This window comes from Salmo salar, chromosome 16, assembly GCF_965601325.2.
Source record: "Salmo salar chromosome 16, fSalSal1, whole genome shotgun sequence".
Classification (NCBI taxonomy): Eukaryota; Metazoa; Chordata; class Actinopteri; order Salmoniformes; family Salmonidae; genus Salmo; species Salmo salar.
The window spans coordinates 32126234-32152115 of NC_138306.1; the positions used below are offsets into that span (position 1 = coordinate 32126234).

A 25882-nucleotide genomic window follows, 5' to 3' on the forward strand; every position below is an offset into this window, starting at 1 on the left:
GACATCACTCGCTCTGAGACCTGAAGTGGTTGTTCCCCTTGCGTTGCAAGGGCCGCGGCTTTTGTGGTGCGATGGGTAACGATGCTTCGTGGGTGTCAGTTGATGATGTGTGCAAGGGTCCCTGGTTCGAGCCCAGGTTGGGGCGAAGAGAGGGACGGAACCTACATTGTTACATTGATGCTGTTGACCCGGATCATTGGTTGCTGCGGAAAAGGAGGAGGTCAAAAGGGGGGTGAGTGTAACCGATGTGAAATGGCTAGTTAGTTAGCGGTGGTGTGCGCTAATAGTGTTTCAATCAGTGACGTCACTCGCTCTGAGACCTGAAGTGGTTGTTCCCCTTGCGTTGCAAGAGCCGCGGCTTTTGTGGCGCGATGGGTAACGATGCTTCGTGGGTGTCAGTTGTTGATGTGTGCAAGGGTCCCTGGTTCGAGCCCAGGTTGGGGCGTAGAGAGGGACGGAACCTACACTGTTACACCTATGAAGGATAAAAGTGATGAGAGGAAGGGATAACCAGAGGGAATGTCAGAGAGAGGTGAATATCAGTTATTACACTAGTCTATAGAATGACTGGTGTTCTTGATATTGATTCTATATAAAATGCAAAAACTGGAAATCATTTGACCTTTCCCAAAAATAATCACCAACACCCAATTCCAGAAGGTTCACCAGCGCATTAAATTACATGTCAAGTAAATCAATGGGATTTAGTAGAGATAGAGTAGATTGGATTGTTTAAATTGGTTTGAATTAAGTTTAAAAACAGGAGGAGATGGTTAGTGATAGTTGTAATTGAGTTAAAGAACAGGAATATAGGCTACACATGTTTTGTCTACCAGGGTCAGCAACCTGGTCTCAGAGCATTTAGTATTATTCTGTATGTAAATCTGAGACACTCCATTTAGTATGATATGTTACATTTCGTATGGTATGTATTAATTTGTGGATGTCCATCACACCCATTTCATATATGTTACGAATTACAATTCGAATTATCGGTTACAAATTTTCAAAACATACAATATGCTACGAATTTGCAAAATGTACAATATGCTATATGTTACGAATATGTTACGTATATGTTACGAATTCTAGCTAGGTGGCTAACGTTAGTAGCACGTTAGCTAGGCTAGGGGTTAGGTTTAAAGCTAGGGTTAAGTTTAGGAGTTAGGTTAAAGGGTTAGGGTTAGCTAAAAGGGTTAGGGTTAGCTAACATGCTAAGTAGTTGGAAAGTAGGTAAAAAGTAGTAAGTAGTTACAAAGTTGTTAATTAGTTAACATTCTAAAGTTCTCTGTGATGCGCCCACCCATGGATGGGTGATACGCCCACCCATCCAACCACCCTACTTTCATTTTTGCCATAAGTAACGTTTTGTCTTATGTAACAATACCAAACTTAACACATCATACTAAATACAGTGTCTCGGATTTACTTACAGAATAATACAAAATGCTCCGAGACCAGGTTGGGATCACTAACCATTTCCATGGCGACTGCAGTGCGAATTCCCATTAATCCTGTGTTTTAGCTGTAGAACAGTTTCATCAACAACGGCATCCCAAATAAATCTTCAGTTGCCACAAATGTGTAATAGTTCACCCCAAGTGTGAAGCCTGGTCCCTGTCCATAGCCATCTGTTGTATGCTGCATTAGATCCCAGTCACCCAGCTACACGGCTCAATCCCAAATGAATGTGAAAGATATACACCATAGAATTATCATTTCAGATGCTGCCTATGTTTCCCATTCATTTGGGGTGGAGGCAGTAGATAGACCACAGATGGTGTGGGTCATCTCGACATTAGAACACTGTTGAAGGCCTGACAACGCCTGCTAGATTTAGACATATGGTCTTGCATGTCATGGCTTTCCACAACATACTTTAAAACAGATTAATTACATTAGAAGAGTATGGAGAAATCTGTGTTTTTTGAATGGCACACATTGCAACAATAAACAAGGGACCCAAGGCTTAGGCTTTTTAATTGATGATATATTTGAAAAAGTTTGCCAAAGCTACTTCAATGACAGTTGGACTTTAACAGAATGCCTCACCAGAGCTCATTATATAAAATATAAAAACTAAGAATTAACAAATTAAGCAACCCATAATCACCTGAACAGAAAGAGAAAAAAGCAAGTTCCAAATAAGTATCTCAAAACATCAGAATTTGTTTTCAATCCAGTTCATCTAATCTGACTTTAAAAGACCTTGCGGAAGATGAAACCAATCAGGGGATGCGGCACAGATTCAATAAATACAAAAAGTGGACAGACACATTTCATTCAAACTCCATTTGGTCAGTGGAATGAAAAGCTCTTGTGAAGAGTGGAGGCGAAAGAGGTGAAGTCCTGTGGGAAACATCCTTGTCTGTTTTGTGGGCTGCATATTTCAAAGTCAGACAAACACTGCTCATTAAATCACCCATCTAACAGCCCCAACTCAAAGGCAGAAGCACACATGCAGTCAACACCTCAGTGGAGGCTAGTCTTCTAGAGTTCTGGGCCTTGTGTGCTGTGGCCCAATAGTCTGTGGTGGTTGGGAAGGCAGCCTCACACTGTAGGGTTTTTGCCTGTTGGTGCCAGTTGTTGCTGCTGTTGCTGCTGGAGGTACGTTGGACGTTTGACTCTTGGTTTCCGTCGTTTGGGCTTGTTCTTCGATTTGGTGAGCTGCACCACAAAGAAGGACAGCACAACCATTGCTCCCAGGAAGGCAAACATGGGGATGGTCTGGCCCACTTCCTGGTTGTAGCGGCCTGGCATTATACCTGGGGAGAGGACAGGAGTGTCAGTCACACAGAGGCATCACGCGGTACATGATGATTGTCAAAAATGATTAACAGCGACAAGACTGAAGAAACAGACCTCAGACATTTTAACTGTTAATGTGTGCATTTTAGCCCCCGTGCAGTCTTTTTAATTACATTTTTTTTTAAATCATCACTGTCTAATAAGTCACTGTTTCATCACTGTCTAATAAGTCACTGTTTATTTCATGAAAATAACTGCAAATTAATTTGTTATCATTTATTTTCCTGAGCCTAGTTATCCATTTACAGCCCTGATTGGTGCATAGGATTGTCTGAGCTGTTCCCAACCAGAGGTACTAGGACCCCTGGGGGTACTTGGCCTATCCACAGGGGGTACTTGAGAAGACTCATGAGACCATAGGTCTACTGGTAAAATGCACATGATTAGGTACTTCAAGGGTACTCCGGGCAGCGCAAAATTCCGTTGGTGGTACAGTAACCAAAAAAGGTTGGGAACCACTGGTAGACTGCCTACCCCTCCAAAGTAGAAGGATACATATGCAAATAAAAGACAACTGGTCATTGGTCAGAACAGATCAGATTGTGATGTCATGATCCATCCCACCTGAGCAGGTTGAAATTCCAGGCATCTTCTTCAAACAGCTCTTACATAAAAAGGGCATAATCATTTTCACAATTTCTGAGTATTATTTTGACCTCAGTGTGAAAAAAGCATAAAAAACAAGAAAATCACCTTTTTAACTGCACTTCCCCTTTAAACAAACTGGGTCAGTAAGGTGATTTGGAGTCAGTGATAATTCTGATTGGTATATATTCTCACCTCCAGGGATATCCCAGGCTCCACTCTCCCCAGGGGACAAAGGCCGGACCTGGGGTCTATAGTTTCTGACGTTAGGCAGCACCACTTTGTCCATGTCAATAGATAGCAGCTTCTGGTGCTTCCATAGGTTACTGTTAACAAATAGAACCAGGGAGAGCACAAATACATGGTTAAACATTATTGAGGAGATTACCAGTTAAGAAAGAGAGGCATTATTCAACATAATCTCTCCATCTGTTTGATAGAGAATGAGAGGAAAGTCGGGAGAAGGAAATTAACACTACAGGAGTTAGGGACTTTGACAGGTGATTTGGCACAGACCTGGGTGCCGTCTCGTTGAGTGGCTGTGGCTTGGACCATGACAAGTGAGGGCAGGCAGGGAGTGGGCGGGGCTTTGGGTCTCCCAAGTGAGCTTCTAATACCTTTGAGTACCGATATAGGTGATTACCTGTGGAAGAGAGGAATAAAGGTACTGTATTAGCCATCATAGCAATTTAGTTTACATTTTATTTAACTAGGCAAGTCAGTTAAGAACAAATTCTTATTGACAATGACTGAGGCTCTAGTGTTAGCCTTACCCTCCAGTCTCTCTGGCAAGGGACGGTCGGTGCCAGTGGGAGGAGTCACCCTGCTGTTGGAGTGGATGAGGCTGGGAGGAGTCATGCTGTAGGAGGTGTACTGCAGAAGAGCATCCAGCAGCCAGAAGCAGTCTATGGGGGGAACACACATCAATGGTCAAAATCAGACACTAACTGATCACAGAAGAGGAGTTTAAACCTTTTTCATTAACAGTTTTATAGAGAACAAGGGAAACTGCAGGTGGGGTCTCTACCTTTCTGCCTGTGACTATCATCTATACAGTTTGAGTCTCCATAAAGGGCTATCCGACCTCCCCCTTCAGATGGTGTTTGGTACATTCCCAGTATGGGAACGCCCTCCACAACCGCAGTCTCCTGCTTCAAGACCTCCAACCCTGAGGGGGGGGGGGGGGGGTGAGAATATTCAGCAACATCCTCATGGTAACAGCTGCCAAGTGTGTTGTGGCAGTGAGTGTGAGTTATATACCTTGATCCTTTAGGGTCTTGGCAATCACAATCCCATCCTCTGGAAACTTTGCAATACTGCACCCTGATGCATAATACACTGAGAGAAGAGTTTAAACATTACACTAAATAACATATCATGAATTAATCCATCTAATTTGATTCATTTCTAGATTTACACAATGCATTTCAAAATGAGTGACACAGCGAGTGAATGAGGGTGTGTAAAAGTGTCAGAGTGTGTTCTTACTGTCGTGGTCTGCCATGGTGAAGTCTCCCTCATAGAGCCCATCACTGAAGGCCATCCCCCATACAGAGATCAGGTCATTCAGAGCTGGCACATTGGCGCCCCCTGTGTCTGGCATCCACCATTGCCTGAGGGGAACATTTTATGTGGTTGAAATACTATAACTGCAGGGACTGCGGGTTATGAGTCAACCCGCGCATCACTAACACGCATTAGGTTGCAGAGGCTGGAGCAGAGGGCAGCACCCAATGAGAAGTTTAGGGGGTAAGTTCCTTGCACAAAGGAACATCGACAGTGGGTGGCCGAATCCTACTGAGATTTGAACCGGCAACCCTCAGATTGCTGGTCCACTTCTCTAATCTCCCCCTATTGTCACAAGGCATGATGCCCCATCTGTCCATTGATGTTTGAATGAAGACTTTAGATCAGGAGGGGGATATAATAGGAGCTACACAGTGGGGTTGTAATACCTACCTGGTGTTTTCATCATAGAACTTGACTTTCCTCATGACAGAGGTGTTGTACCAGTCACTGAAGACAATGAGAGACAGTCCCTTATCAATGTCTCTCCGCAGCTTGGTTATCTCCTCTGGAAAGTACTCCTCTTCACTGTCCACCATCATGAATGTCCCTAAACACACAGGAAATGTCAGCCGAGACCAGACAGAGAAAAACAATAAGCTATGCATGCAGAGGCACTAGAATTATTGCTGCAAGCAATGACAAAGAAGCCATTTATCCATGTGCTGCTCTCCCATATCCTGCTCTAAATTATTTTTGGATTAGAGTCAACTGACAGAGAGAGCAAAAATACTCTCACCATATTGACTAGCATCAAAGCAGGTGATGGGTGCACCCAGGACCTCCACAAAATAACCCATACTCCTCAGGTGCTGGTACATGTCCCTGAAGTTGGTGTGAATGTGATCTCCATTCCTACAAATGATTCAAACAAAACAAACATCTTATGGCACGTTTTAAGAGTTGCACTACAGACGGCAACTTCCCCCAAACAGCCAGTACACCTGAAACAGCCTAATCTTCTTTCTTAAAACTAACGTGATCCTGAGGTAAATAGCTGTCCGAAGAACTCACCAGTCCAATGGGTCATTCTTCATGCGCAAGTTATCTCGAGGGAAGTAGCCAGGCGGGTAGCGCAGGTTGTGGTACTGGTCCCACAGAACCCTCTTACTACGAGGTGGAGTGGGGACTATTTTCACCTTGACTGGCAGTTTAACCGTAGAGGTCATCTCCCCACCCACCTCAGACTGAGGAATTAAAACACAATGAGGGTCAGAACATTGACCTTTGACCCAGGACACATGCTAACTAACAGTAGTATCCAAATATAGCTTTAAAATACTGTATGATGCTCCCTGGTTACAAATCTACATAAGAGGATGTCAGTGTGATATTACAGAAATCCCATAAAAACAGTGAAAGGTGAGATAAGGTAACTATGTGAAACAGATCCTTGTTGTTACTCACATTATTCCCAGCAGGCGAGGCCACGGTCACCATCACATGACCCTGGGCAATCCCTTCCCATGATGCAGCTTTCTTGGCGACAGAGATGGAGACGGCCAGGTATCCAGCCCAGGGCCAGAGGACTGGCGAATAGGAGACTGCCACATCAATGTGGTCACCATTCTGCGGTAGGTAAGGCTGCCAGATGGGCTGGAGAGCACAAGAAAGAAACAGCTTGTCAGATAAATGTATATCATTCATGTTTTGACATGAGACACAAAGCCTTCTATATAAAAGTACCTTGTCCAAAATCCTGCCAGTCACGCCCATGCCATTAAGGATGGTGACGTTGACGATGGTGGGCATGCCCCCGTAGTAGATGGGCTGGGAGCAGTAGGGCCACATGTAGGGGCACTCAGTCAGGTCGATGTAACTGGGACTGAGACTAAAGACAAACAGGATCAAATCAACATGAAATCAGGTTAGAGTTCTGATTATTTGACATTGCTAAGACCTTTCAACGTAAAAAAAAAAAAAGTGATCATTTAACATTGGATGTGACTTGACTATAAAGTGAATACTATGTAAAGTGAGTGTGTATTAAGATGATGAGCGCGCAGGGTGCGCGTGTTATGATGATGAGCGCGCAGGGTGCGCGTGTTATGAGCGCGCAGGGTGCGCGTGTTATGATGATGAACGTGCGCTTGTTATGATGATGAGCGCGCAGGGTGCGCATGTTATGATGATGATGAACGTGCGCATGTTATGATGAGCGCCAGGGTGCGCGTGTTATGATGATGAGCGCGCATGATGAGCATGCAGGGTGCGCGTGTTATGATGAGCGTGCAGAGCGCGCGTGTCATGATGATGAGCGTGCAGAGCGCGCGTGTCATGATGATGAGCGTGCAGAGCGCGCGTGTCATGATGATGAGCGTGCAGAGCGCGCGTGTCATGATGATGAGCGTGCAGAGCGCGCGTGTCATGATGATGAGCGTGCAGAGCGCGCGTGTCATGATGATGAGCGTGCAGAGCGCGCGTGTCATGATGATGAGCGTGCAGAGTGTGCGTTTTATGATGATGAGCATGCAGAGTGTGTGTAATACCTGGCCTGGGGTTTGTAGCTGTTAAGGATCTGGTAGGCTCTGATAAGGTCCAGTTTTCCGTGGCCCTGTTCAAACATGTTGACTCCAGGGAGCCTCCGTGCTGAGGCGATCAGAGCCTGCTTCATACTGGCTGGGTTCACCAGCTCTCTGTTCAAGACCGTGCTGTAGGAGAGACACAGCTGGGTTAACAACTATTACATTAGCTTTGCATTATGTTTCAATGAAGATGGGACATATGAAGCAAGAGCTACCATCTGACTCAACAGCTTGCTATGAGAAAAAGAGGGATGATGATGTTTTAGAGAGAGATGGAGATAGGTGCAATAAACCATTTTGTAAGAGACGTGAGAAGTCTGGATTAAACTCTGTCTGGATCTTAAGAGAGACCTACATAAAAAGTGTAGAGAGAAAGTGAAAGTGTGTCAGCTCTTTTCCTGGAGGGAAAGTAGATTGATTCTGTTAACTGTCTGTGTCCTTGTTGTTTTGAAGTGAAGGATATGTATTGACGTTTCATTTATCCCAAAGAGTCCACGGGAAAAACAACAGCATCAAACCACTTATACACAGACAGTACAGTCTGGCCGTTAAACTGTAACTGCATATCGAACCTGAAGACTGTTGTTGCAATTTATCAGCCCTTCCGGACTCTTAGTCTGCCACTAACACTGCAAATGAGGTTATCACGATCTCTTAGAGAAATGCTGCTGAATAAGGTCTCTTTCAGAAACTGCAGAACTAGACCACCTTATCAATTGGATGCTTTAATGCTACTGAGCTGAAGCAAGCTAATGTTTGAACACAGAAAATGTATGACAACCCATTGAGATATGTATGTCTTAATGGTAATTATTGTTCAACATAACATAACAGTAAACTACTTGCAGACTACAGAAGAATGTTCACCCTTTGGCCAGGTCTCAGCATTTCACTTAAAGTAATAATGGCTTCAGTATGGCACGCAACAGCCAATCCTTAAGACAGCAAATTACTTTGAGAGTTCCATACCTGAGGCAGACCGTATCAGGTGTGTAATTTATGGTGTGACGTTATTCTGCTCCCAGATAAAAAGCAGCAACTCTCTCACAAAGATGGCTGAGATTAAGACCATGAAAAACATCTGGAACAGCAGTGTTATCTCCAGTGAGTGTGTGTGCGTGTGTGTGTGCGTAGGTGGTGAGATAAGACCATATGATAGAGAGAGGCCAGGGGAAAAGGGAGGTGTAGACAGCCAGGAAGGGTGGTGGAGTTAGAACAAGCAACAACACCATTTTCTCAAAGTTACACATCCGCTGGTTATGTAAACACTGCACCTCCACAGCCATCCTGGGAACTGGGTCCATTGCTCCTTCCATTTCAAAAGCAGAGTCATATGGCTTAGGTGAGTGATGGAATAACTTTTTTTAACAACGCTGATGCAGCTGTAACGGTAGTCATTGAAATGACTTACCTCACCAGTAGGGTCACAGCTCCTGCCACTACAGGTGACGCTACGCTAGTCCCTGAGAGAGAGCGACAGCCCTCCTTCATCCCTGAGCCCCTCACCCCAGAGCCATAGGTCACGATGTCAGGCTTCACTCTGCCATACCCCCCAGGCAGCTCCTAAAACACAAGACAGAATCATGTTGAATAAAGAGTGGGAGAGTGGCAGTATAGGAGAAAGAGTGACAGAGGAGAACACGGGACAAATCCCACAATGTTTGCATTCCTCATTTACAGTATATGTCCCACAGAATGCAGGCTATGAAGTGCCATATGCTTCAAGGTCTGAGCACAGAATACATTCAATTCCTCTATCTCAGTGTTTTTCTATGGCAGAGACGGGGGCTGCAGATCACAGGGTTAGATGTCTAGTCTGGGACTGATAACAGGAAGGCTGGGGAACAGAGTTCAGTTTACTCTGACTGGGAAAGGTAAGAATACACTGAGATAGACATGTGAGAAGGTACTCAGGGTTATGCTGTGGGTTGTGAGGGAGACGTACCCAAGTGGTCATCCCCCGGGAGGAGAACCTGGCAATGTTGTCCTCAAAATCGATCCCACCGACCCCAATCACATCCATCTGATCCGCTGGGTTGTTGAGGGTGCTAGGATACACAGGGATAAAGTTTCATCAGTAAAAACTCTTTGATTACATATATTGTGTTCATAATAGCTCTTCAAACTAATCAGTATCTTGCACCAATCAATACTATGTCCTCGAGGCCGTCACCTCTCCTCCCAAGGTCAGAACATACCCATACAGTGGCCCATCGTTCCCAATGGCAGAGACCATGATAACCCTGTTCGCAGTCAGCTCCCAAACCTGGCACACACAAACACACATTTTGATCAATTCGGAGTGGGATACACATTAACGGCGTCGGACAGCTTCGGGCATCTTCTTTCAATCACCTTATCAACAAAGGGGTGGTCCATGAAGTCTGGACCACCGATGCTGAGGTTTAAGACATCAATCTTCTTCAGAATGGCATAGTTAAAGGCATCCAGGAACCAAGAGGTGTATGACACCTGATTGTTGGTGAACACTCTGAAGATGTGAAGCTCAGAGTCTGGGGCAAAGCCCTGACACTCTCTCATGCTGGCAATGACCCCTGCTACAAAGGTACCATGACCCAGCCCTGCAGAGAGAAAGATACCAAATGTAGTGTAGTGCAATGTAGCAGAAATAGACATCCATTCCTCCTCAAAAGCAGATCCCATCACTAAGCACTACCAGAGACGAGGGTTCAGTCAGCATGATCTTACCATCATCAAGTGTCTTTTCATTGGTCCAGTTGGTTCTCTCCTTCACATTCTTAAAATGTGGATGTTTCTCACTGAGTCCTGTGTCAAAAACAGCCACCTTCACCCCAGAACCTACACACAAAGAATACAGATATTTAGAAACATGCAGGCTACAGTAGACATGTTAGTGTAAACCCAGAAACACACAAGGGAAAGGGGAATACCTAGTCAGTTGTACAACTGAATGCCTTCAACTGAAACGTGTCTTCTGCATTTAACCCAACCCCTCTGAATCAGAGAAGTGCGGGGGGCTACCATAAATCGACATCCACGTCTTTGGCGCCCGGGGGAACAGTGGGTTAACTTTTTTAGGATGGGGGCAGCATTCAGAATTTTGGATGAAAAGCGCGCCCAAAGTAAACTGCCTGTTACTCAGGCCCAGAAGCTAGGATATGCATATAAATTGGTAGATTTGGATAGAAAACACTCCAAAGTTGCTAAAAAACGGTTAAAATTACGTCTGTGAGTATAACAGAACTTATTTGGCAGGCGAAACCCCAAGGACAAACCATCCAGGATTTTTTTGTTTGTTGAGGTGACAGTGTTTTCAATGGGATTTCTATGTGGATCTAGATTTATGGCACTTGCTTGCAGTTCCTATCGCTTCCACTAGATGTCAACAGTCTTTAGAAATTGGTTGATGTTTTTCCTTTGAGTAATGAAGAAGTATGGCTGTTCAGAACGAGGGTCGAGTCTAGTGTACTGTTTTGGTTGGGGCGCGCAACCTGAAAGCTCGCTCCACTGTTTTCATCCTGTATTGAACACAGTTTATCACGTCTTAAATTTTATCGATTATTTACGTAAAAAAAAAATACCTAAAGTTGTATTAGGAAAGTTGTTTGAAATGTTAGGATCAAGATTACAGGTAACATATTAGATATTTTGTAGTCATGTTGCGCGAGTTGGAATCGGTATTTTTCTGAATAAAACGCGCCAATAAATGGACATTTGAGATATAACGACAGAATTTATTGAACAAAAGGACCATTTATGATGTTTATGAGACATATTGGAGTGCCAACAGAAGATCTTCAAAGGTAAGGCATGAATTATATCGTTATTTCTGAGTTTTGTGTCACGCCTGGCAGGTTGAATTATGATTGTCATGTGTTTGTTTGATGGGGTGCTGTCCTCAGATAATAGCATGGTTTGCTTTCGCCGTAAAGCCTTTTTGAAATCTGACATGCTGGCTAGATTAACAAGAAGTTAGGCTTTAATTTGGTGTATTGCACTTGTGAATGTATGAAAGTTAAATATTTGGTATAATTTTTTTTAAATTTCGCGCTCTGCAGTTTCACCGGATGTTATGGAAACGTTCCGCTAGCGGAACCCCTATTTTTACCTTGTCAGCTCGGGGATTCGATCCAGAAACCTTTCGGTTACTGGCCCAACGCTCTAACCACTAGGCTACCTGCAGCCCACAAGTGTTTATACACTAATAGACAACCAGACAAACACACAGTGTCTGTCCTCACCGGTGTATCCCATCTGCCAGAGGACATCTGCCTGCAATATCTGGGCCACGTGTCGGGGGATGGCCCTCAGAAGCCTCCGGCTGGAGTGGCGGCCCGTGGCGTGCCAGAAGCCGAAGGCCAGAGAAAGGCTGGTCCGGCGCAGTGGACGGGACGACTGCCACGACTGCCACTTCTGGGTCCAGCGGGTGTCGTTGTTGCAGGCTGCCCCAGGATCCGGCACTGAAAAGAAGGGATGACAAGAGAGGAAAACATCAAGAACAATATCTTTAAAAAACACAATCAATGAAAAGCCCAGGAGCGAAAAACAAACATTCAGTTATACATTGGTGTGTGCACGATATTGAGAGAGAGACGGATAGCTCCCAATGTGATGTGTAATATATTGATTATGTATGCAGTGAAGCAATCATGTTTTCATTTCAAATAAAAAATCTACAGAATACGCCAAAGTTGATTTCTGACTGAATCTGCATGATGATTAGCTACTGTACTGAGTTTATCATGCAGAATACATGAGGTTGTTGAACATGATTGGGTTCAAAGCAGATAGCTCACTCAACAGCGACCAGACCACTACAATAATCAGAGTCAAGAGAGCGGTGATGGTGGTGGGCAATTAACAAGCACCGCTGATCTAATCATGTGAAATGGCCCTACTGCAGTAACAGTTAGTCCTCTTCTCACTGGCTACTGCTCAGTGACACTGACAGAGCTGCTGATGGCTCCTCTATGAAGTCTGATTACACTGAAAAAAATTAACAACATGCAACAATTCATAAGGAAATCAGTCAATTGAAATAGATTAGGCCCTACATTTATTTATGTATTTCACATGACTGGGAATACAGAAAAAAAAGGTAGGGGTGTGGACCAGAAAAATAGTCAGTATCTAGTGTGACCACCATTTGCCTCATGCAGTGCGACATTTCCTTCTCATAGAGTTGATCAGGCTGTTGATTGTGGCCTGTGGAATGTTGCCCCACTTCAATGGCTGTGCGAAGTTGATGGATATTGGCGGCGCATCGATCCAGAGCATCCCCTAACATGCACAATGGGTGACATGTCTGGTGAGTATGCAGGCCATGGAAGAACTGGGCATTTTTCAGCTTCCAGGAATTGTGTACAGCTCCTTGTGACATTGGCCTGTGTGTTATTATGCTGAAACATTAGGTGATAGCAGCGGATGAATGGCACAACAATGGGCCTCAGGATCTCGTCATGGCATCTCTGTGCATTCAAATTGCCATTGATAAAATGCAATGGTATTCATTGTCTGTAGCTTATGCCTGCCCATACCATAACCCCACCATGGGGCACTCTGCTCACAACGTTGACGTCAGCAAACCGCTCACCCACACGACACCATACACGCTGTCTGCATGGTACAGTTGAAACCAGGATTCATCCGTGAAGAACACACTTCTCCAGCGTGCCAGTGACTTTCAAAGGTGAGCATTTGCCCACTGAAGTCAGTTACGACGCCGAACTACAATCAAGTCAAGACCCTGGTGAGGACTACGAGCACATAGATGAGATTCCCTGGGAGTTTTTGACAGTTTGTGCAGAAATTCTTCGGTTGTGCAAACCCACAGTTTAAAATCAGCTGTCTGGGTGGCTGGTCTCAGACCTGATGTGGAGGTCCTGGGCTGGCGTGGTTACACGTGGTCTGCAGTTGTGAGCCCGGTTGGACGTACAGCCAAATTCTCTAAAACAACATTGGAGGTGGCTTATGGTAGATAATTTAACTTTCAATTCTCTGGCAACAGCTCTGGTGGACATTCCTGCAGTCAGCATGCCAATTGCACGCTCCCTCAAAACTTGAGACATCTGTGGCAGTGGTGTGTGACAACACTGCACATTTTAGAGTGGCCTTTTATTGTCCCCAGCACAAGATGTGCCTGTGTAACAATTGCGCTGTTGAATAAGCTTCTTTATATGAAACACCTGTCAGGTGGATGGATTATCTTAGAGGAAAAATGCTCACTAACAGGGATGTAAACAAATTTGTGAACAAAATAACAGAAATAAGCTTTTTGTACGTATGTAACATTTCTGGGATCTTTTAATTCAGCTCATGAAACCAACACCTTACATGTTGCATTTATATTTTTGATCAGTGTACATTAAACTCCGAGATTCTCCTACCGTCACTCCAATAGTGATGGCCAATCATATTTATTACCACCTCCAAATGAAGCCGGGAGGTCAAGCTGTAAAATTCAGATCATTTTAATTTAGTTAATTTCCAATATCCCAAATCAATTAGATAATGTTTAAATTGGTGGCAGTGAGTGGTACTATTGGTTTGCAGTGCAGCATGGTCATTATGGTGGTGAGTGGGAACTGAACTAGGCTGTATCACAACCAGACGTGATTGGGAGTCCCATAGGGTGGCGCACAATTGGCCCAGCGTCGTCCGGGTTTGGCCGGTGTAGGCCGTATATTGTAAATAAAAATGTGTTCTTAACTGACTTGCCTAGTTAAATAAAAATATACTCTGGGGTGGAGGGGGGGCTCCAATGTGCCCAGACATAGCACTCTTTCATCCTGAGAGAGAGACTTCTACCAACCCGCAGGCACAAACAGAGCTCTCCTTTCTGCCAGCCCCCCACAGGTCTGGAGCTGCCCTACTGCTGGTTAGTACTCAGGGGGTATGTGTTGCAAGATATATGATCCCTACTAAACGTCTAACGCGTCCAAACACAACACAGAAGGACAGAACACAGCACTGAAACAGCCTGGAGCACTACAAAGACACTGACCAAACTACAGCTATTGTGTAGCGGGGATAAAATATTCACCTACATTTAGCTCTGACTGAAAGCAGTCAGTGTGTGGGGTTCAGTTTGGTGAGCAGACGTGTGAGAGATCAAACAGTTTCAAGAAACAGTTTCAAGAAACAGTTTCAAGAAACAGTTTCAAGAAACAGTTTCAAGAAACAGTTTCAATCGAGGGACAATAACATGGTGAGTTTATAAGGGGGAGAGACTGGGGGGAGTGGTCAAACGTGACTGAAAGGCAGCTATACGATATGACACACACGTATGGGGGATATGGGGATGGTCCAGAGACGGGTTAGCTGACAACGTGACAAATATTATATGCGCACTTCCAAAGGGCAGAAGGCCGTGTGTTATGGTTCTGAATGGCCTGATAGCTAGCAACAATGACAAGAAACTGCCATGTGGTGAATCATAAGTGGCTCGTTTCAGCTCATTTGATCTTGTTATTGATCCATGTCTTGTTTTGAGGTGTTTTGACTGATGTCACATATATGCTAATAAGGCGAAAATTTACTAGCTGGCTAACCAGCATCTAACGATGTATTTGAGAGACAAGTGCTTATTGCGCAACTTTATTTATGTTTTCAATAAACAGAGGCAAAATATAGTTTACAATCTAAGCCAGTCCTGTCTGTTTTGCCCCATAGTTGCGCATGCGTCGAGTTTGTTTCTAAACAAACAACCCATCTAGAAGACAAAAGCATAAAATATGTGGATCAGTTAAAACAAGAAAAGTGGGGCTGAGTAAAACATGTGTAAATATGACTGTAAGAGGCGAAGACAGAGACTCACAGTCAGGTGTATAATTGAGTGTGCGGAACACCTTGCGCTGGGGCGTGACCCTCTTGATGTAAGGGTGGTCCTCCAGGGTGAGCAGGCTGCTGTGAGAGGCCTGGCGGATCTGCACCACCTCAAAGTCACTAGGGAAGTCACTGGCTGGGTTCTTCCGGGGCACAATGCGCCAGTCCAGGGCCTCGGAGCTCTTCAGAGCACTGCTGATGAAGTGGCTGCGTGCCTTGGCTGTAAAGTAGCCATTAAACGCCACAATGTACTCTGTAGAAAGAGAGAACATGGTAATCGTTAAGCATCTCCGTGGCAGTTGCGCTTCCGGCTGTGGGAGATTCCATGTCAACAGATTTATATGTGGCATTGCCATTTGGGGAGAGAGATATAGGTAAAGCTGTAATAACTCCATTGGTTTAACTTGGCAATCCCTGAGATTTTTGGACATTGCAGTCACTGTAATATTCTTGTCTCTAGAACAGGGATGAGCAACTTTGATGGGGGCGGGGGCCACAACAAATCTCTACTCACCAGTGGCTCACGGGGCTGTGTACCTACACATGCAGTCAGGGCCTGCCCAAGCCTTTTGGGCCCCCCGTAGAGAAAATGTTGCGGTTTTAAAACAAGTTTAACGCAACTGTACAAATTTTGCCATAGGGTGGCGAGAAGATTGCTATTTTTAACAAATTCCTTGCAATTCTACACATTTTGCCATTACTTATGCCATGTTAATATGATATCGGAGTGAGATAGACTTAAGGCGTCAGCATGCTTCAGATTGGCTGCCACCTAGCCGAAGTCAGCTAGCTGAACAGAACGAGTGTGCTCGCATAGTCCCTTAACACTAGAATTGGCATAGGCCACTGACATTTGATTTTGTAAATAAAATAACATTTAAATCAGCCCCCCCCCCCCAAAAAAAAAAGCTGTCCTGCTCTTTTCCTGACTATTCCTAAATGTTTGTATTTTACAATGCTCATGTCAGAATTTTTCAAATCACAAGTATTTAGAGCTTTTAGATGTTTTTTCACACCTATTCCTATCTTAACCCGCCAAGACAATGTGCTGTAGGATGTTGGTACCCAGCCAGGCGCTAATGTGTCTCTCTTTCCGACAAATGGCCGATAATTGTGCATGAATGATAAGGAGGGTGAAGAGGTTGATTCAATTTAGAAAGACAGTGTAATGATGAGTTTGTGCTATGCCTATTTATCAGCGTTGCACTTGTTAATTTGACCGCTCTTCGGAGGATGATACCATTCTCTTCTACGTTTTACTATGTAAAAAGAAGCCGTTACAGGACTGTTTTAGTTACTTTAGCTCTTACTAATGGAATGTATTGTAATGGAAACACAAACATGTTGTGTTGCAAAAGGCCTTCAGAATAATGCAAAACATATCCTTGACTCTATCCAAGTTGATGAGCGGGAAACAAATGATGCCAGTCAGCCTGCAAAGCAGGCCCATCGAGACTACATCAAAACTAATTTCACACATACCAGTTAGCCTACAGACAAGATTAAATTGACAATCTGTTGAGTGACAATATTAGGCCTCAGTTCTTAAATTGTACATGAAGAGATGGGCGCGGGCACCTTGTAATTTACAGATGCAGGGAAAGGATCATCACTTTATCAAATCCTCCTTCAGTCACATGCAGGTACATTTTTTATTTTTATATAGTCTCAGAAAGAGTATATTGTGCAGTTTGTTACACTTACCTTTGTCAAATAACTGAATTCAAGAGGTGCAGCTCTATTTCCAAATTTGACTTTTTCCAAGAATATCCGTGCTGTCCATAAATTCAGCACATGACCACTCGTGCAGCAGCATTGCTCTAGCTACTAACCAAAAACTAGTAACAATTAAAATATGCTATTTACTTATGCAATTCTTCCTTTACAATTGTTCATGCAGTGGTGCTTTTGTTAAGAAATACAGAAAATAATTTCACCTATGCACCTGCCTGATGATATCTTTTTCATTTCTACTTTGTCAATAGAAGCTGTAACTGGACTTTAATTACTAAATCAAATCCACAAATAAAGTTGATCAAATGGATCTCTAATGTTTTTAAGGGGAATTAAAATAGGCTATAGGCCTGTTTTTCTAGGACTTTATAGAATTATACAAAACCTTGACTATTGATACAAATAACTATTGTTATTTATTTATATATTTCCACAAATATGTATTTAATCATTTATAATAGTTTATGCACTATTTATCAATCATTGATGCTTAGATTGGCTACAACTTGCGGGTTGATATGCATCTGATGATATGCGGGTACATTCTCTAGTGGGTACTTAAAGGCTGAAAGGCCAGGCGGTTCAAGAGTCAAAAGACCTTCGCTTGAAAAACGAGAAGAAAAAAAAAAGTGCCAATAGTACTGTTTGTCAATTGAGACGCCATAGCCAGCATGAACTTCCTCAAAATAGTCAGAATTAATCTAAGATAACTCAAGAAATCTGTCATTAATTTTGACGTTTTTTTGCAGAGGAGATCTTAGCGGCACAATTTTACATCTAACTAAGATATCTGGTGCACTATTTCTCAATGAAAAAAAACGTGCATTAAAAAACAAGTAATCTCTCGTTGAATGACAACAAAGACTTTATTGACGAATCCCTACTGTTGACCAATCACTGACAAAGGGGCGTAGACTTCGGCTCCAAACTTCGGGGTGCCTCCAGAAAAATGAACAAAAACGTCAAAATGTTGTCATAATATATGCACGAACTCTTCCGGCTGGGAAGCATGCAGACACCTTTACAAAATCAATGGGGGCGCCCCAATCCATAATTGAACCATGATTATTACAAGGTTAGATAGCTGGCTACACTAACTGACCAATCTAAAAAGGTTTAGCTGACATGGGCTAATTAGTGACCATCAGTGAATGACATGCTGCTGATGCACATCCAAATTTCAAAATTTCATCTTGTGTATTCTACAGTAACCGACTGAGTCCCCTCCCAAAAAAACATAGTATTTTGGGGGGGTTTTGGAAATTGATCCGCAGCCGCCAGTTGCCCATCACTGCTCTAGTATTTTTTTTTAATTCCTAGTGACATCTCTGGGCTGGTACAGTGATACCCTTCAACTCTGCACTTCCCTCCGATAACAAGAAAACAGTGCCGCATTGTACTACCAGTTCCTCTGCCATCTTCAATGCAATAGGGATAAGACTTTTCTACAAAGCCCTGTAAATTCTGGACTGACAAACAATTTTAATAACAACTAACTAGACCATAAAGTTCTTGGGAATTATCACAAAACACTGAGCAGAAGAAAATAACCAAATCAGAGAAATAAAAGCACATAAGAACAGTCTTGGTTGACAAAAGAAGGCCGGGAATCACATCATACTGAATAACTTTCAGTTGATACATTGTGCCATCCATGTACAATTGCATACACCCCTGGGGCGTGGCACAAGTGTATCTTAAGTTTCAGGAATTTAGCATATACAGTCAAAAGTTTGGACACACCTACTCATTCAAGGGTTTTTCTTTATTTTTACTATTTTCTACATTGTAGAACAATAGTGAAGACATCAAAACTATGAAATAACAACATGGAATCGTGTAAACTCAGCAACAACAAAAGAAACGTCCTCTCACTGTCAACTGCGTTTATTTCCAGCAAACTTAACATGCGTAAATACTTGTATGAACATAACAAGATTCAACAACTGAGACAAACTGAACAAGTTCCACAGACATGTGACTAACAGAAATTGCATAATGTGTCCCTGAACAAAGGGGGGGGGGGGTCAAAATCAAAAGTAACAGTAAGTATCTGGTGTGGCCACCAGCTGCATTAAGTACTGCAGTGCATCTCCTCATGGACTGCACCTGATTTTCCAGTTCTTGCTGTGAGATGTTACCCCACTCTTCCACCAAGGCACCTGCAAGTTCCTGGACACTTCTGGGGGGAATGGCCCTAGCCCTTACCCTCCGATCCAACAGGTCCCAGACGTGCTCAATGGGATTGAGATCCGGGCTCTTCGCTGGCCATGGCAGAACACTACGGTCTTGCAGGAAATCAGCCATAATACTCGTTCTGTGCGTAGTGGCATTGTCATGCTGGAGGGTCATGTCAGGATGAGCCTGCAGGAAGGGTACCACATGAGGGAGGAGAATGTGTTCCCTGTAACGCACAGTGTTGAGATTGCCTGCAATGACAACAAGCTCAGTCCAATGCTGCTGTGACACACCGCCCCAGACCATAACGGACTCCTCCACCTCCAAATCGATCCCGCTCCAGAGTACAGGCCTCGGTGTAACGCTCATTCCTTCGACAATAAACGTGAATCAGACCATCACCCCTGGTGAGACAAAACTGCGACTCGTCAGTGAAGAGCGCGTTTTGCCAGTCCTGTCTGGTCCAGCGACGGTGGGTTTGTGCCCATAGGCGACGTTGTTGCCAGTGATGTCTGGTGAGGACCTGCCTTACAACAGGCGTACAAGCCCTCAGTCCAGCCTCTCTCAGCCTATTGCGGACAGTGAGCACTGATGGAGGGATTGTGCGTTCCTGGTGTAACTCGAGCAGTTGTTGCCATCCTGTACCTGTCCCGCAGGTGGGATGTTCGGATGTACCGATCAGTGTGCAGGTGGTCTGCCACTGCGAAGACAATCAGCTGTCCGTCCTGTCTCCCTGTACCGCTGCCTTAGGCATCTCACAATACAGACACTGCAATTTATTGCCCTGGCCACATCTGCAGTCCTCATGCCTCCTTGCAGCATGCCTAAGGCACGTTCACGCAAATGAGCAGGGACCCTGGGCATCTTTCTTTTTGGAATTTTCAGAGTCAGTAGAAAGGCCTCTTTTGTGTCCTAAGTTTTCATAACTGTAATTGCCTACAGTCTGTAAGCTGTTAGTGTCTTAACAACCGTTCCACAGGTGCATGTTCATTAATTGTTTACGGTTCATTGAACAAGCATGGGAAACAGTGTTTAAACCCTTTACAATGAAGATCTGTGAAGTTATTTGGACGAAACGTCCTGAAAAAGGGACGTTTCTTATTTTGCTTAGTTTAGTAACCACAAAAAAAGTGTTAAACAATTCAAAATATATTTTATATTTGAGATTCTTCAAAGTAGCCACCCTTTGACTTGATGACAGCTTTGCACACTCTTGGCATTCTCACAACCTGCTTCAGATGGTATGCTGTTCCTACAGTCTTGAAGGAGTTCCCACATATGCTGAGCACTTGTTGGCACATTTTCCTTCATTCTGAGGCCAGGTCATCTGATGCAGCACTCCATCACTCTCCTTCTTGGTCAAATAGCCCTTATACACCCTGGAGGTGTGTTGGGTCATTGTCCTGTTAAAAAACAAATGACAGTCCCACTAAGCCCAAACAAGATGGGATGGCGTATCGCTGCAGAATGCTGTGGTAGCCATGCTGGTTAAGTGTGCCTTGAAATCTAAATAAAAATCACAGACAGTGTCACCAGCAAAGCACCCCCACACCTCGTCCTCCATGCTTCACGGTGGGAATCACACATGCGGAGACCATCCGCTTACATTCTCTGCGTCTCACAAAGACAGTGGTTGGAAACAAAAATCTCAGAATTGGACTCATCAGACCATAGGACAGATTTCCACCGTTCCAATGTCTATTGCTCGTGTTTCTTGGCCCAAGCAAGTCTCTTCTTATTTGTGTCCTTTATTGGTGGTTTCTTTGCAGAAATTCGACCATGAAGGTCTGATTCACGGAGTCTCTTCTGAATAGTTGATGTTGAGATGTGTCTGTTACTTGGACTCTGTGAAGCATTTATTTGGGCTGCAGTTTCTGAGGCTGGTAACTCTTAATGAACTTATCCTCTGGAGCAGTGGTAACTCTGGGTGTTCCTTTCCTGTGGCGGACCTCATAAGAGCTGGTTTCATCTTAGCGCTTGATGGTTTTTGTGACTGCACTTAAAGAAACTTTCAAAGTTCTTGAAATTTTCCAGATTGACTGACCTTCATGTCTTAACGTAATGGTGGACTGTCGTTTCTCTTTGCTTATTTTAGCTGTTCTTGCCATAATATGGATGCCATAATATGGACTTGGTCTTTCGGCAAATAGGGCCATCTTCTGTATAGCACCCCTACCTTGTCACACCACAACTGACTAGCTCTAACGCATTAAGGAGGAAAGAAATTCCACAAATTAACTTTTAAGAAGGCAACCCTGTTAATTAAAATGCATTCCAGGTGACTACCTCATGAAGCTGGTTGAGAGAATGCCAAGAGTGTGTAAAGCTGTCATCAAGGCAAAGGGTGGCTACTTTGAAGAATCTCAAATATAAATATAAAATAAACTTTTGGTTACTACATGATTCATAGTTTTGATGTCTACACTATTATTCTACAATGTAGAAAATGGTAAAAAAAAAGTAAAGAAAAACCATGCAATGAGTAGGTGTGTCCAAACTTTTGACTGGTACTGTATGTGTTGGCACAGCAGAGACATAAAAAAAAAAAATCACAAAACAATTCCTTATTGACTCTGCACAAGGCCCTTCAAATAATCTTGACCCCTTAGCCCCACCACTCGGTCATGATGACCTCTCGCCCTGTTTCACAACGCACTGCTCTCACTGGGTCAGTAGGAATTAATTAAAAAAAGTAAAAAAGGACTGTAGCACAAAGGGCACATTCAGTCGCAGGCCAATATTAAGGGGACAATAAATATCACGTTATATTCTGCCATGGCGTTTTGTCAGCCTAGTCCACAGCAGGGCTGCAAAGACAAGCATCCAGACAGACTACTCTGACTGGACCTTTAAGAGGAAGGAGGGGAAAAGGGGTGGTTGTGTACTCTCTGGGACAACAGCCATTGAATACTCCAACACTGTTTGCCTGCCAAGCCTGGAATCTCCAGCCAGGTAGAGTAGTGTAGAGAAGCTTGACTGTGATCATCCTGCAAGGCTCACATTGTGTTGTTGGTCTGTGGTCAATGAGTGGCAATTCATTAAACACAAACACCATAAAAGAGAAAAATACACTTGACTTGCATGTCATAAATGGCAATCATGTGTGACCTGAAAATCTCCCAAACATACTGTGCTGACAGAGCAAATATGCATTCATCAGTCTGTTTCAATTATTGTTTACACTTTCACAATGCTTTAAATGTGTTCTAGTAAAAGCTTGAGAAAAACAAATAGACAACAGTAACAGAGCTTACCATGTTCAACTACTTTGGTAGAGAATTCCAGCTTCACAGTGAGACTTGAGCAGTTGGAACTGTGATTCCCATCAGGGTTGGGAGATGAAGTGGAGGTGGATGCGGTCCCATCTCCTCCCTCTGTCCCCACTAGAGGCAACCTGCCACATAGCAGGGACACTAGTAGCGAGAAACATATACGCACCAGGGTCATGGTCCAAGCAGTTCTTTTCTGTTCACCACCCATCAGAAATAGTCTTTATCCCTCCAAGCCCAGAGCAGGCTTCCTAGCAGCCAGGGGCAATTGTTTAACATATGACAAGACAAAAATATGGCTGATATGGCAATCATCCATCAACAGAGCAGTTCGTGCCCAAAGCTCACAGATGCTTTCATTGCACACGGCCTGATCTTCTTTTCATTTCTTTCTGCGTTTCCTCTCCATCTTTGAAGTCCAGCGTGTAGATCAGTCCTTCAGCCAGGCGACCATCAAAGGATACATTTTTACACACTGAGGAGATCCAAAGGCTGATGAGGAAGGTGGTTGTTTGGCCTAGAGAGTTCCACTGCAGATATTTTCCAAAATACCTGGAACAAAATGAAAGACAATGTCGTATTAACAGGACATAAAATCTAGCCTAATGCACACATACTTCAGCAACTTGATGCTTTCCCTTCCCTAATCAAATCCATCTACTTCGATTCTATGTAGTTTTGGAAGGTAACTAGTGTCTACAGTGTAATTTCAGTACTGAGTTACAAGGCAACATAAATTCAGAATGGGTTGGTCAAATGGACATTAACCATTTTCACTGCTGTTTTCAGGGAGAGGACCTCCACTCTCGCACAGAGTCTACCATAAATCTGGAGGAATGCCGAAACATGCAAACTCAGCCACAAAGGCTTGGCCCCAAGGGTGAAAATCAGCTGTCATTGGGATAGGTCAGGAGCAGCTTTAAAACCCCACCCCACCAATAACAGACCCTGGACAGGTAGGGTATAATTTCCTTCCGACGACCTGAGGCATGGACTGAGGACCAGTGGTGTATTCATTCAGCAGATTCTGTTGCAAAACATTTCTTAAAAGGAAACAAGGAACTAAACAATGAGGGATCTTGCCTGAAAAACGTATCTTGAATTGCATTGAATTCTACATCAGGCAGAAATGCGCTTTTGAATCAGGAAAGTTTCCTCTCATGACCTCTACAAGCCTGAATGTTGAATAAAAGTATATTTCACCACTTGTCTGTGCAGTTGTTCCTTTGGCGGTAGGAATGTGACAATATATCCACAGGAAAGTATAACTACATCAACTTTTCAAAGAGCATTCAGATTTATATCACCTGAAGCATGCGTAGAACCCATGTAAACTCGTGAACAAGCTCGGCAAGTATGCATGCATCTTGTGCATTTATTTTTATCTTGTTATCCTTTTATTCAAAATTCTGGCTTGTAGAGGTCGACCTCTAAACTTTCCTGATTCAAAACCTAATTTCTGACCGATGTAGAATTCTATGCAATTCAATGTTAGGTTTCCAGAGAAGGAGGGACCTTACCTGAATTTGTCCCATAGAAACTCTCGTTTTGCTCTGTTTGCTAACATTTGGTTCTTAAATTGAACATTTATTTAACTAGACAAGTCAGTTAAGAACAAATTCATATTTACAATGACGGCCTACTGGGGAACCGCGGGTTAACTGCCTTGTTCAGGGGCTGAACGACAGATTTTTACTTTGTCAGCTCGTGGATTTTATCCAGCAACCTTTCGGTTACTGGCCCAACGCTCTAACCACTAGGTTACCTGCCGCCCCAAAACGGTAAATGTTTTCCGTAATGAATACACGCTAGTTAGATAGTGGCACTAAGGCAGCCTCTCTTCCAGAAAAATATGGACAACTCCCTCCCATTGTGCACACCAGATGGGCCTTTCTGAGATCCAAACCAAACCACTAGTTCCGGCTCCGGCAGGGAACATGGTCTGCTGGATGTAAATTAGGGCTGTAAAGTCAGACAGGGCCACTTGTGTCAACATGACGCTGACATGAGAAAACGCCACCAAACCTCTCTGGACAGCACATCATCCCCCTCTAACATGGTGACCAAAAAAATGTGTGTGGTTATAATAAACCATATGACTCCGAACTTTACTTAGCAAATGAACCGGGACACCAATCTTGTTTTCAACAAGATAACTATGGTGAAGTTGTTCGATAAAAAAATTGATTGCTACATTGAGGGGCAACTAGTAATTTACAGCTTAGTTGAGTATTTTCCTATGTGATGACATGTTATAGGCTACCTGTATCAATGTCAATCTTTGATATGCTAGCTAGCTATAACAAGAAGCAGATGTAAAAAGTGGCAAGTGTGAGTATAACTAACATTAGGCTAGCAAACAATGTGTTTGTCTAGTTCAAACGTTTTGGGAGATTTCCTTAATATATTGTCAAACAACACAGGCTAACTAGTTATATTTTGTTATTGTTTATTAGCACCATCGTTAGTTAGCATCATGATAATGGATAGCTGGCTAATAATTGTAGTGTTCAAGTCAGCCCCCTCCCCCCAAAAGCTAGCTAGTTAGCTAACAAAGCAACTAGCCAGTTAACGTTAGCTAGCTAAACGCACCCGTTAAAAAAAAACACGCTGTTGGTAGTGTTATGCTGTATAGCTAGTCAGCTATTGTAGCATGTTGATAAAATACCTTCAATTGCCTAGCTTGCTCGCTATTATTAGATTACTAACTAGCTAGTTGTCTAGCCACAGTAGCCGACAGTGTCAACACACCACTGTTTATCTCGTCTTGTGAAACGCAGTAAACCTAACGTTAAAAAAAAGCTATTACATTTCAACACATGCGTACGCCAGCCAGTATCCTGCTAGCTTAGATATAATTTTACCTGGCAGACAGATATAGTTACTCACCTTTAACGTGCTTGACGCCAGCGTGAATAATGCAATTTCATATAATCTTGTATGACGTTGGGTGGTGAGGTAGCTGGCTTGGTCTCAAACAAAACCAATAACTTCACAGCCGCAGAACACTAACGTCCATCTAGCTAGCTAGCTAACCATCATCATCATCATTCTGCAACAACACATCATGGCGTTCGCACATTTGTTTGTGCATGTTGCCACCTACTGTGCGGGAGTGTGTGGTCGATCACGTTACATTTTGTGATACAAAAACAAAATGGGGGGGGATTGCACCACCAACTAACCCTACACCTATATACCACTATTTGATAAAAATACAACATTTAAATAAAAAACACCCATTCCACTACTTTGACCCTAACTGATCCTACTCCAGGCTGAATGCCTGGGAGGAAGGGACTCTTTCGCTCAACACACTTTGTAACTCTTCTGCAATAAAACCTTCTCTGCAGCAGCCACCACCACACCTATTCTCTGTGATCTAAGTTATATTTCTGCAGTACAGTTGAT

At 43.5% G+C, this 25882-nt stretch overlaps 1 protein-coding gene across 1 annotated transcript; it reads right to left on the reverse strand.

Annotated features, from left to right (window-relative positions):
• Positions 1 to 1963: 1963 nt before the first annotated feature.
• Positions 1964 to 25579, reverse strand: mbtps1 (membrane-bound transcription factor peptidase, site 1). The gene is made up of 22 exons (XM_014149084.3): positions 25361 to 25579; positions 22457 to 23023; positions 15283 to 15543; positions 11708 to 11926; positions 10194 to 10304; positions 9840 to 10066; positions 9683 to 9750; positions 9430 to 9532; positions 8896 to 9047; positions 7449 to 7610; positions 6646 to 6790; positions 6367 to 6555; positions 5974 to 6146; positions 5699 to 5814; positions 5353 to 5509; positions 4882 to 5006; positions 4654 to 4731; positions 4421 to 4561; positions 4167 to 4298; positions 3910 to 4036; positions 3589 to 3719; positions 1964 to 2765 (listed from the first exon to the last, which is right to left on the reverse strand). The coding sequence occupies exons 2-22, from the start codon at positions 22680 to 22682 to the stop codon at positions 2551 to 2553; spliced, it is 3258 nt and encodes a 1085-aa protein (XP_014004559.1). The 5' UTR covers positions 22683 to 23023; positions 25361 to 25579; the 3' UTR covers positions 1964 to 2550.
• Positions 25580 to 25882: the final 303 nt, after the last annotated feature.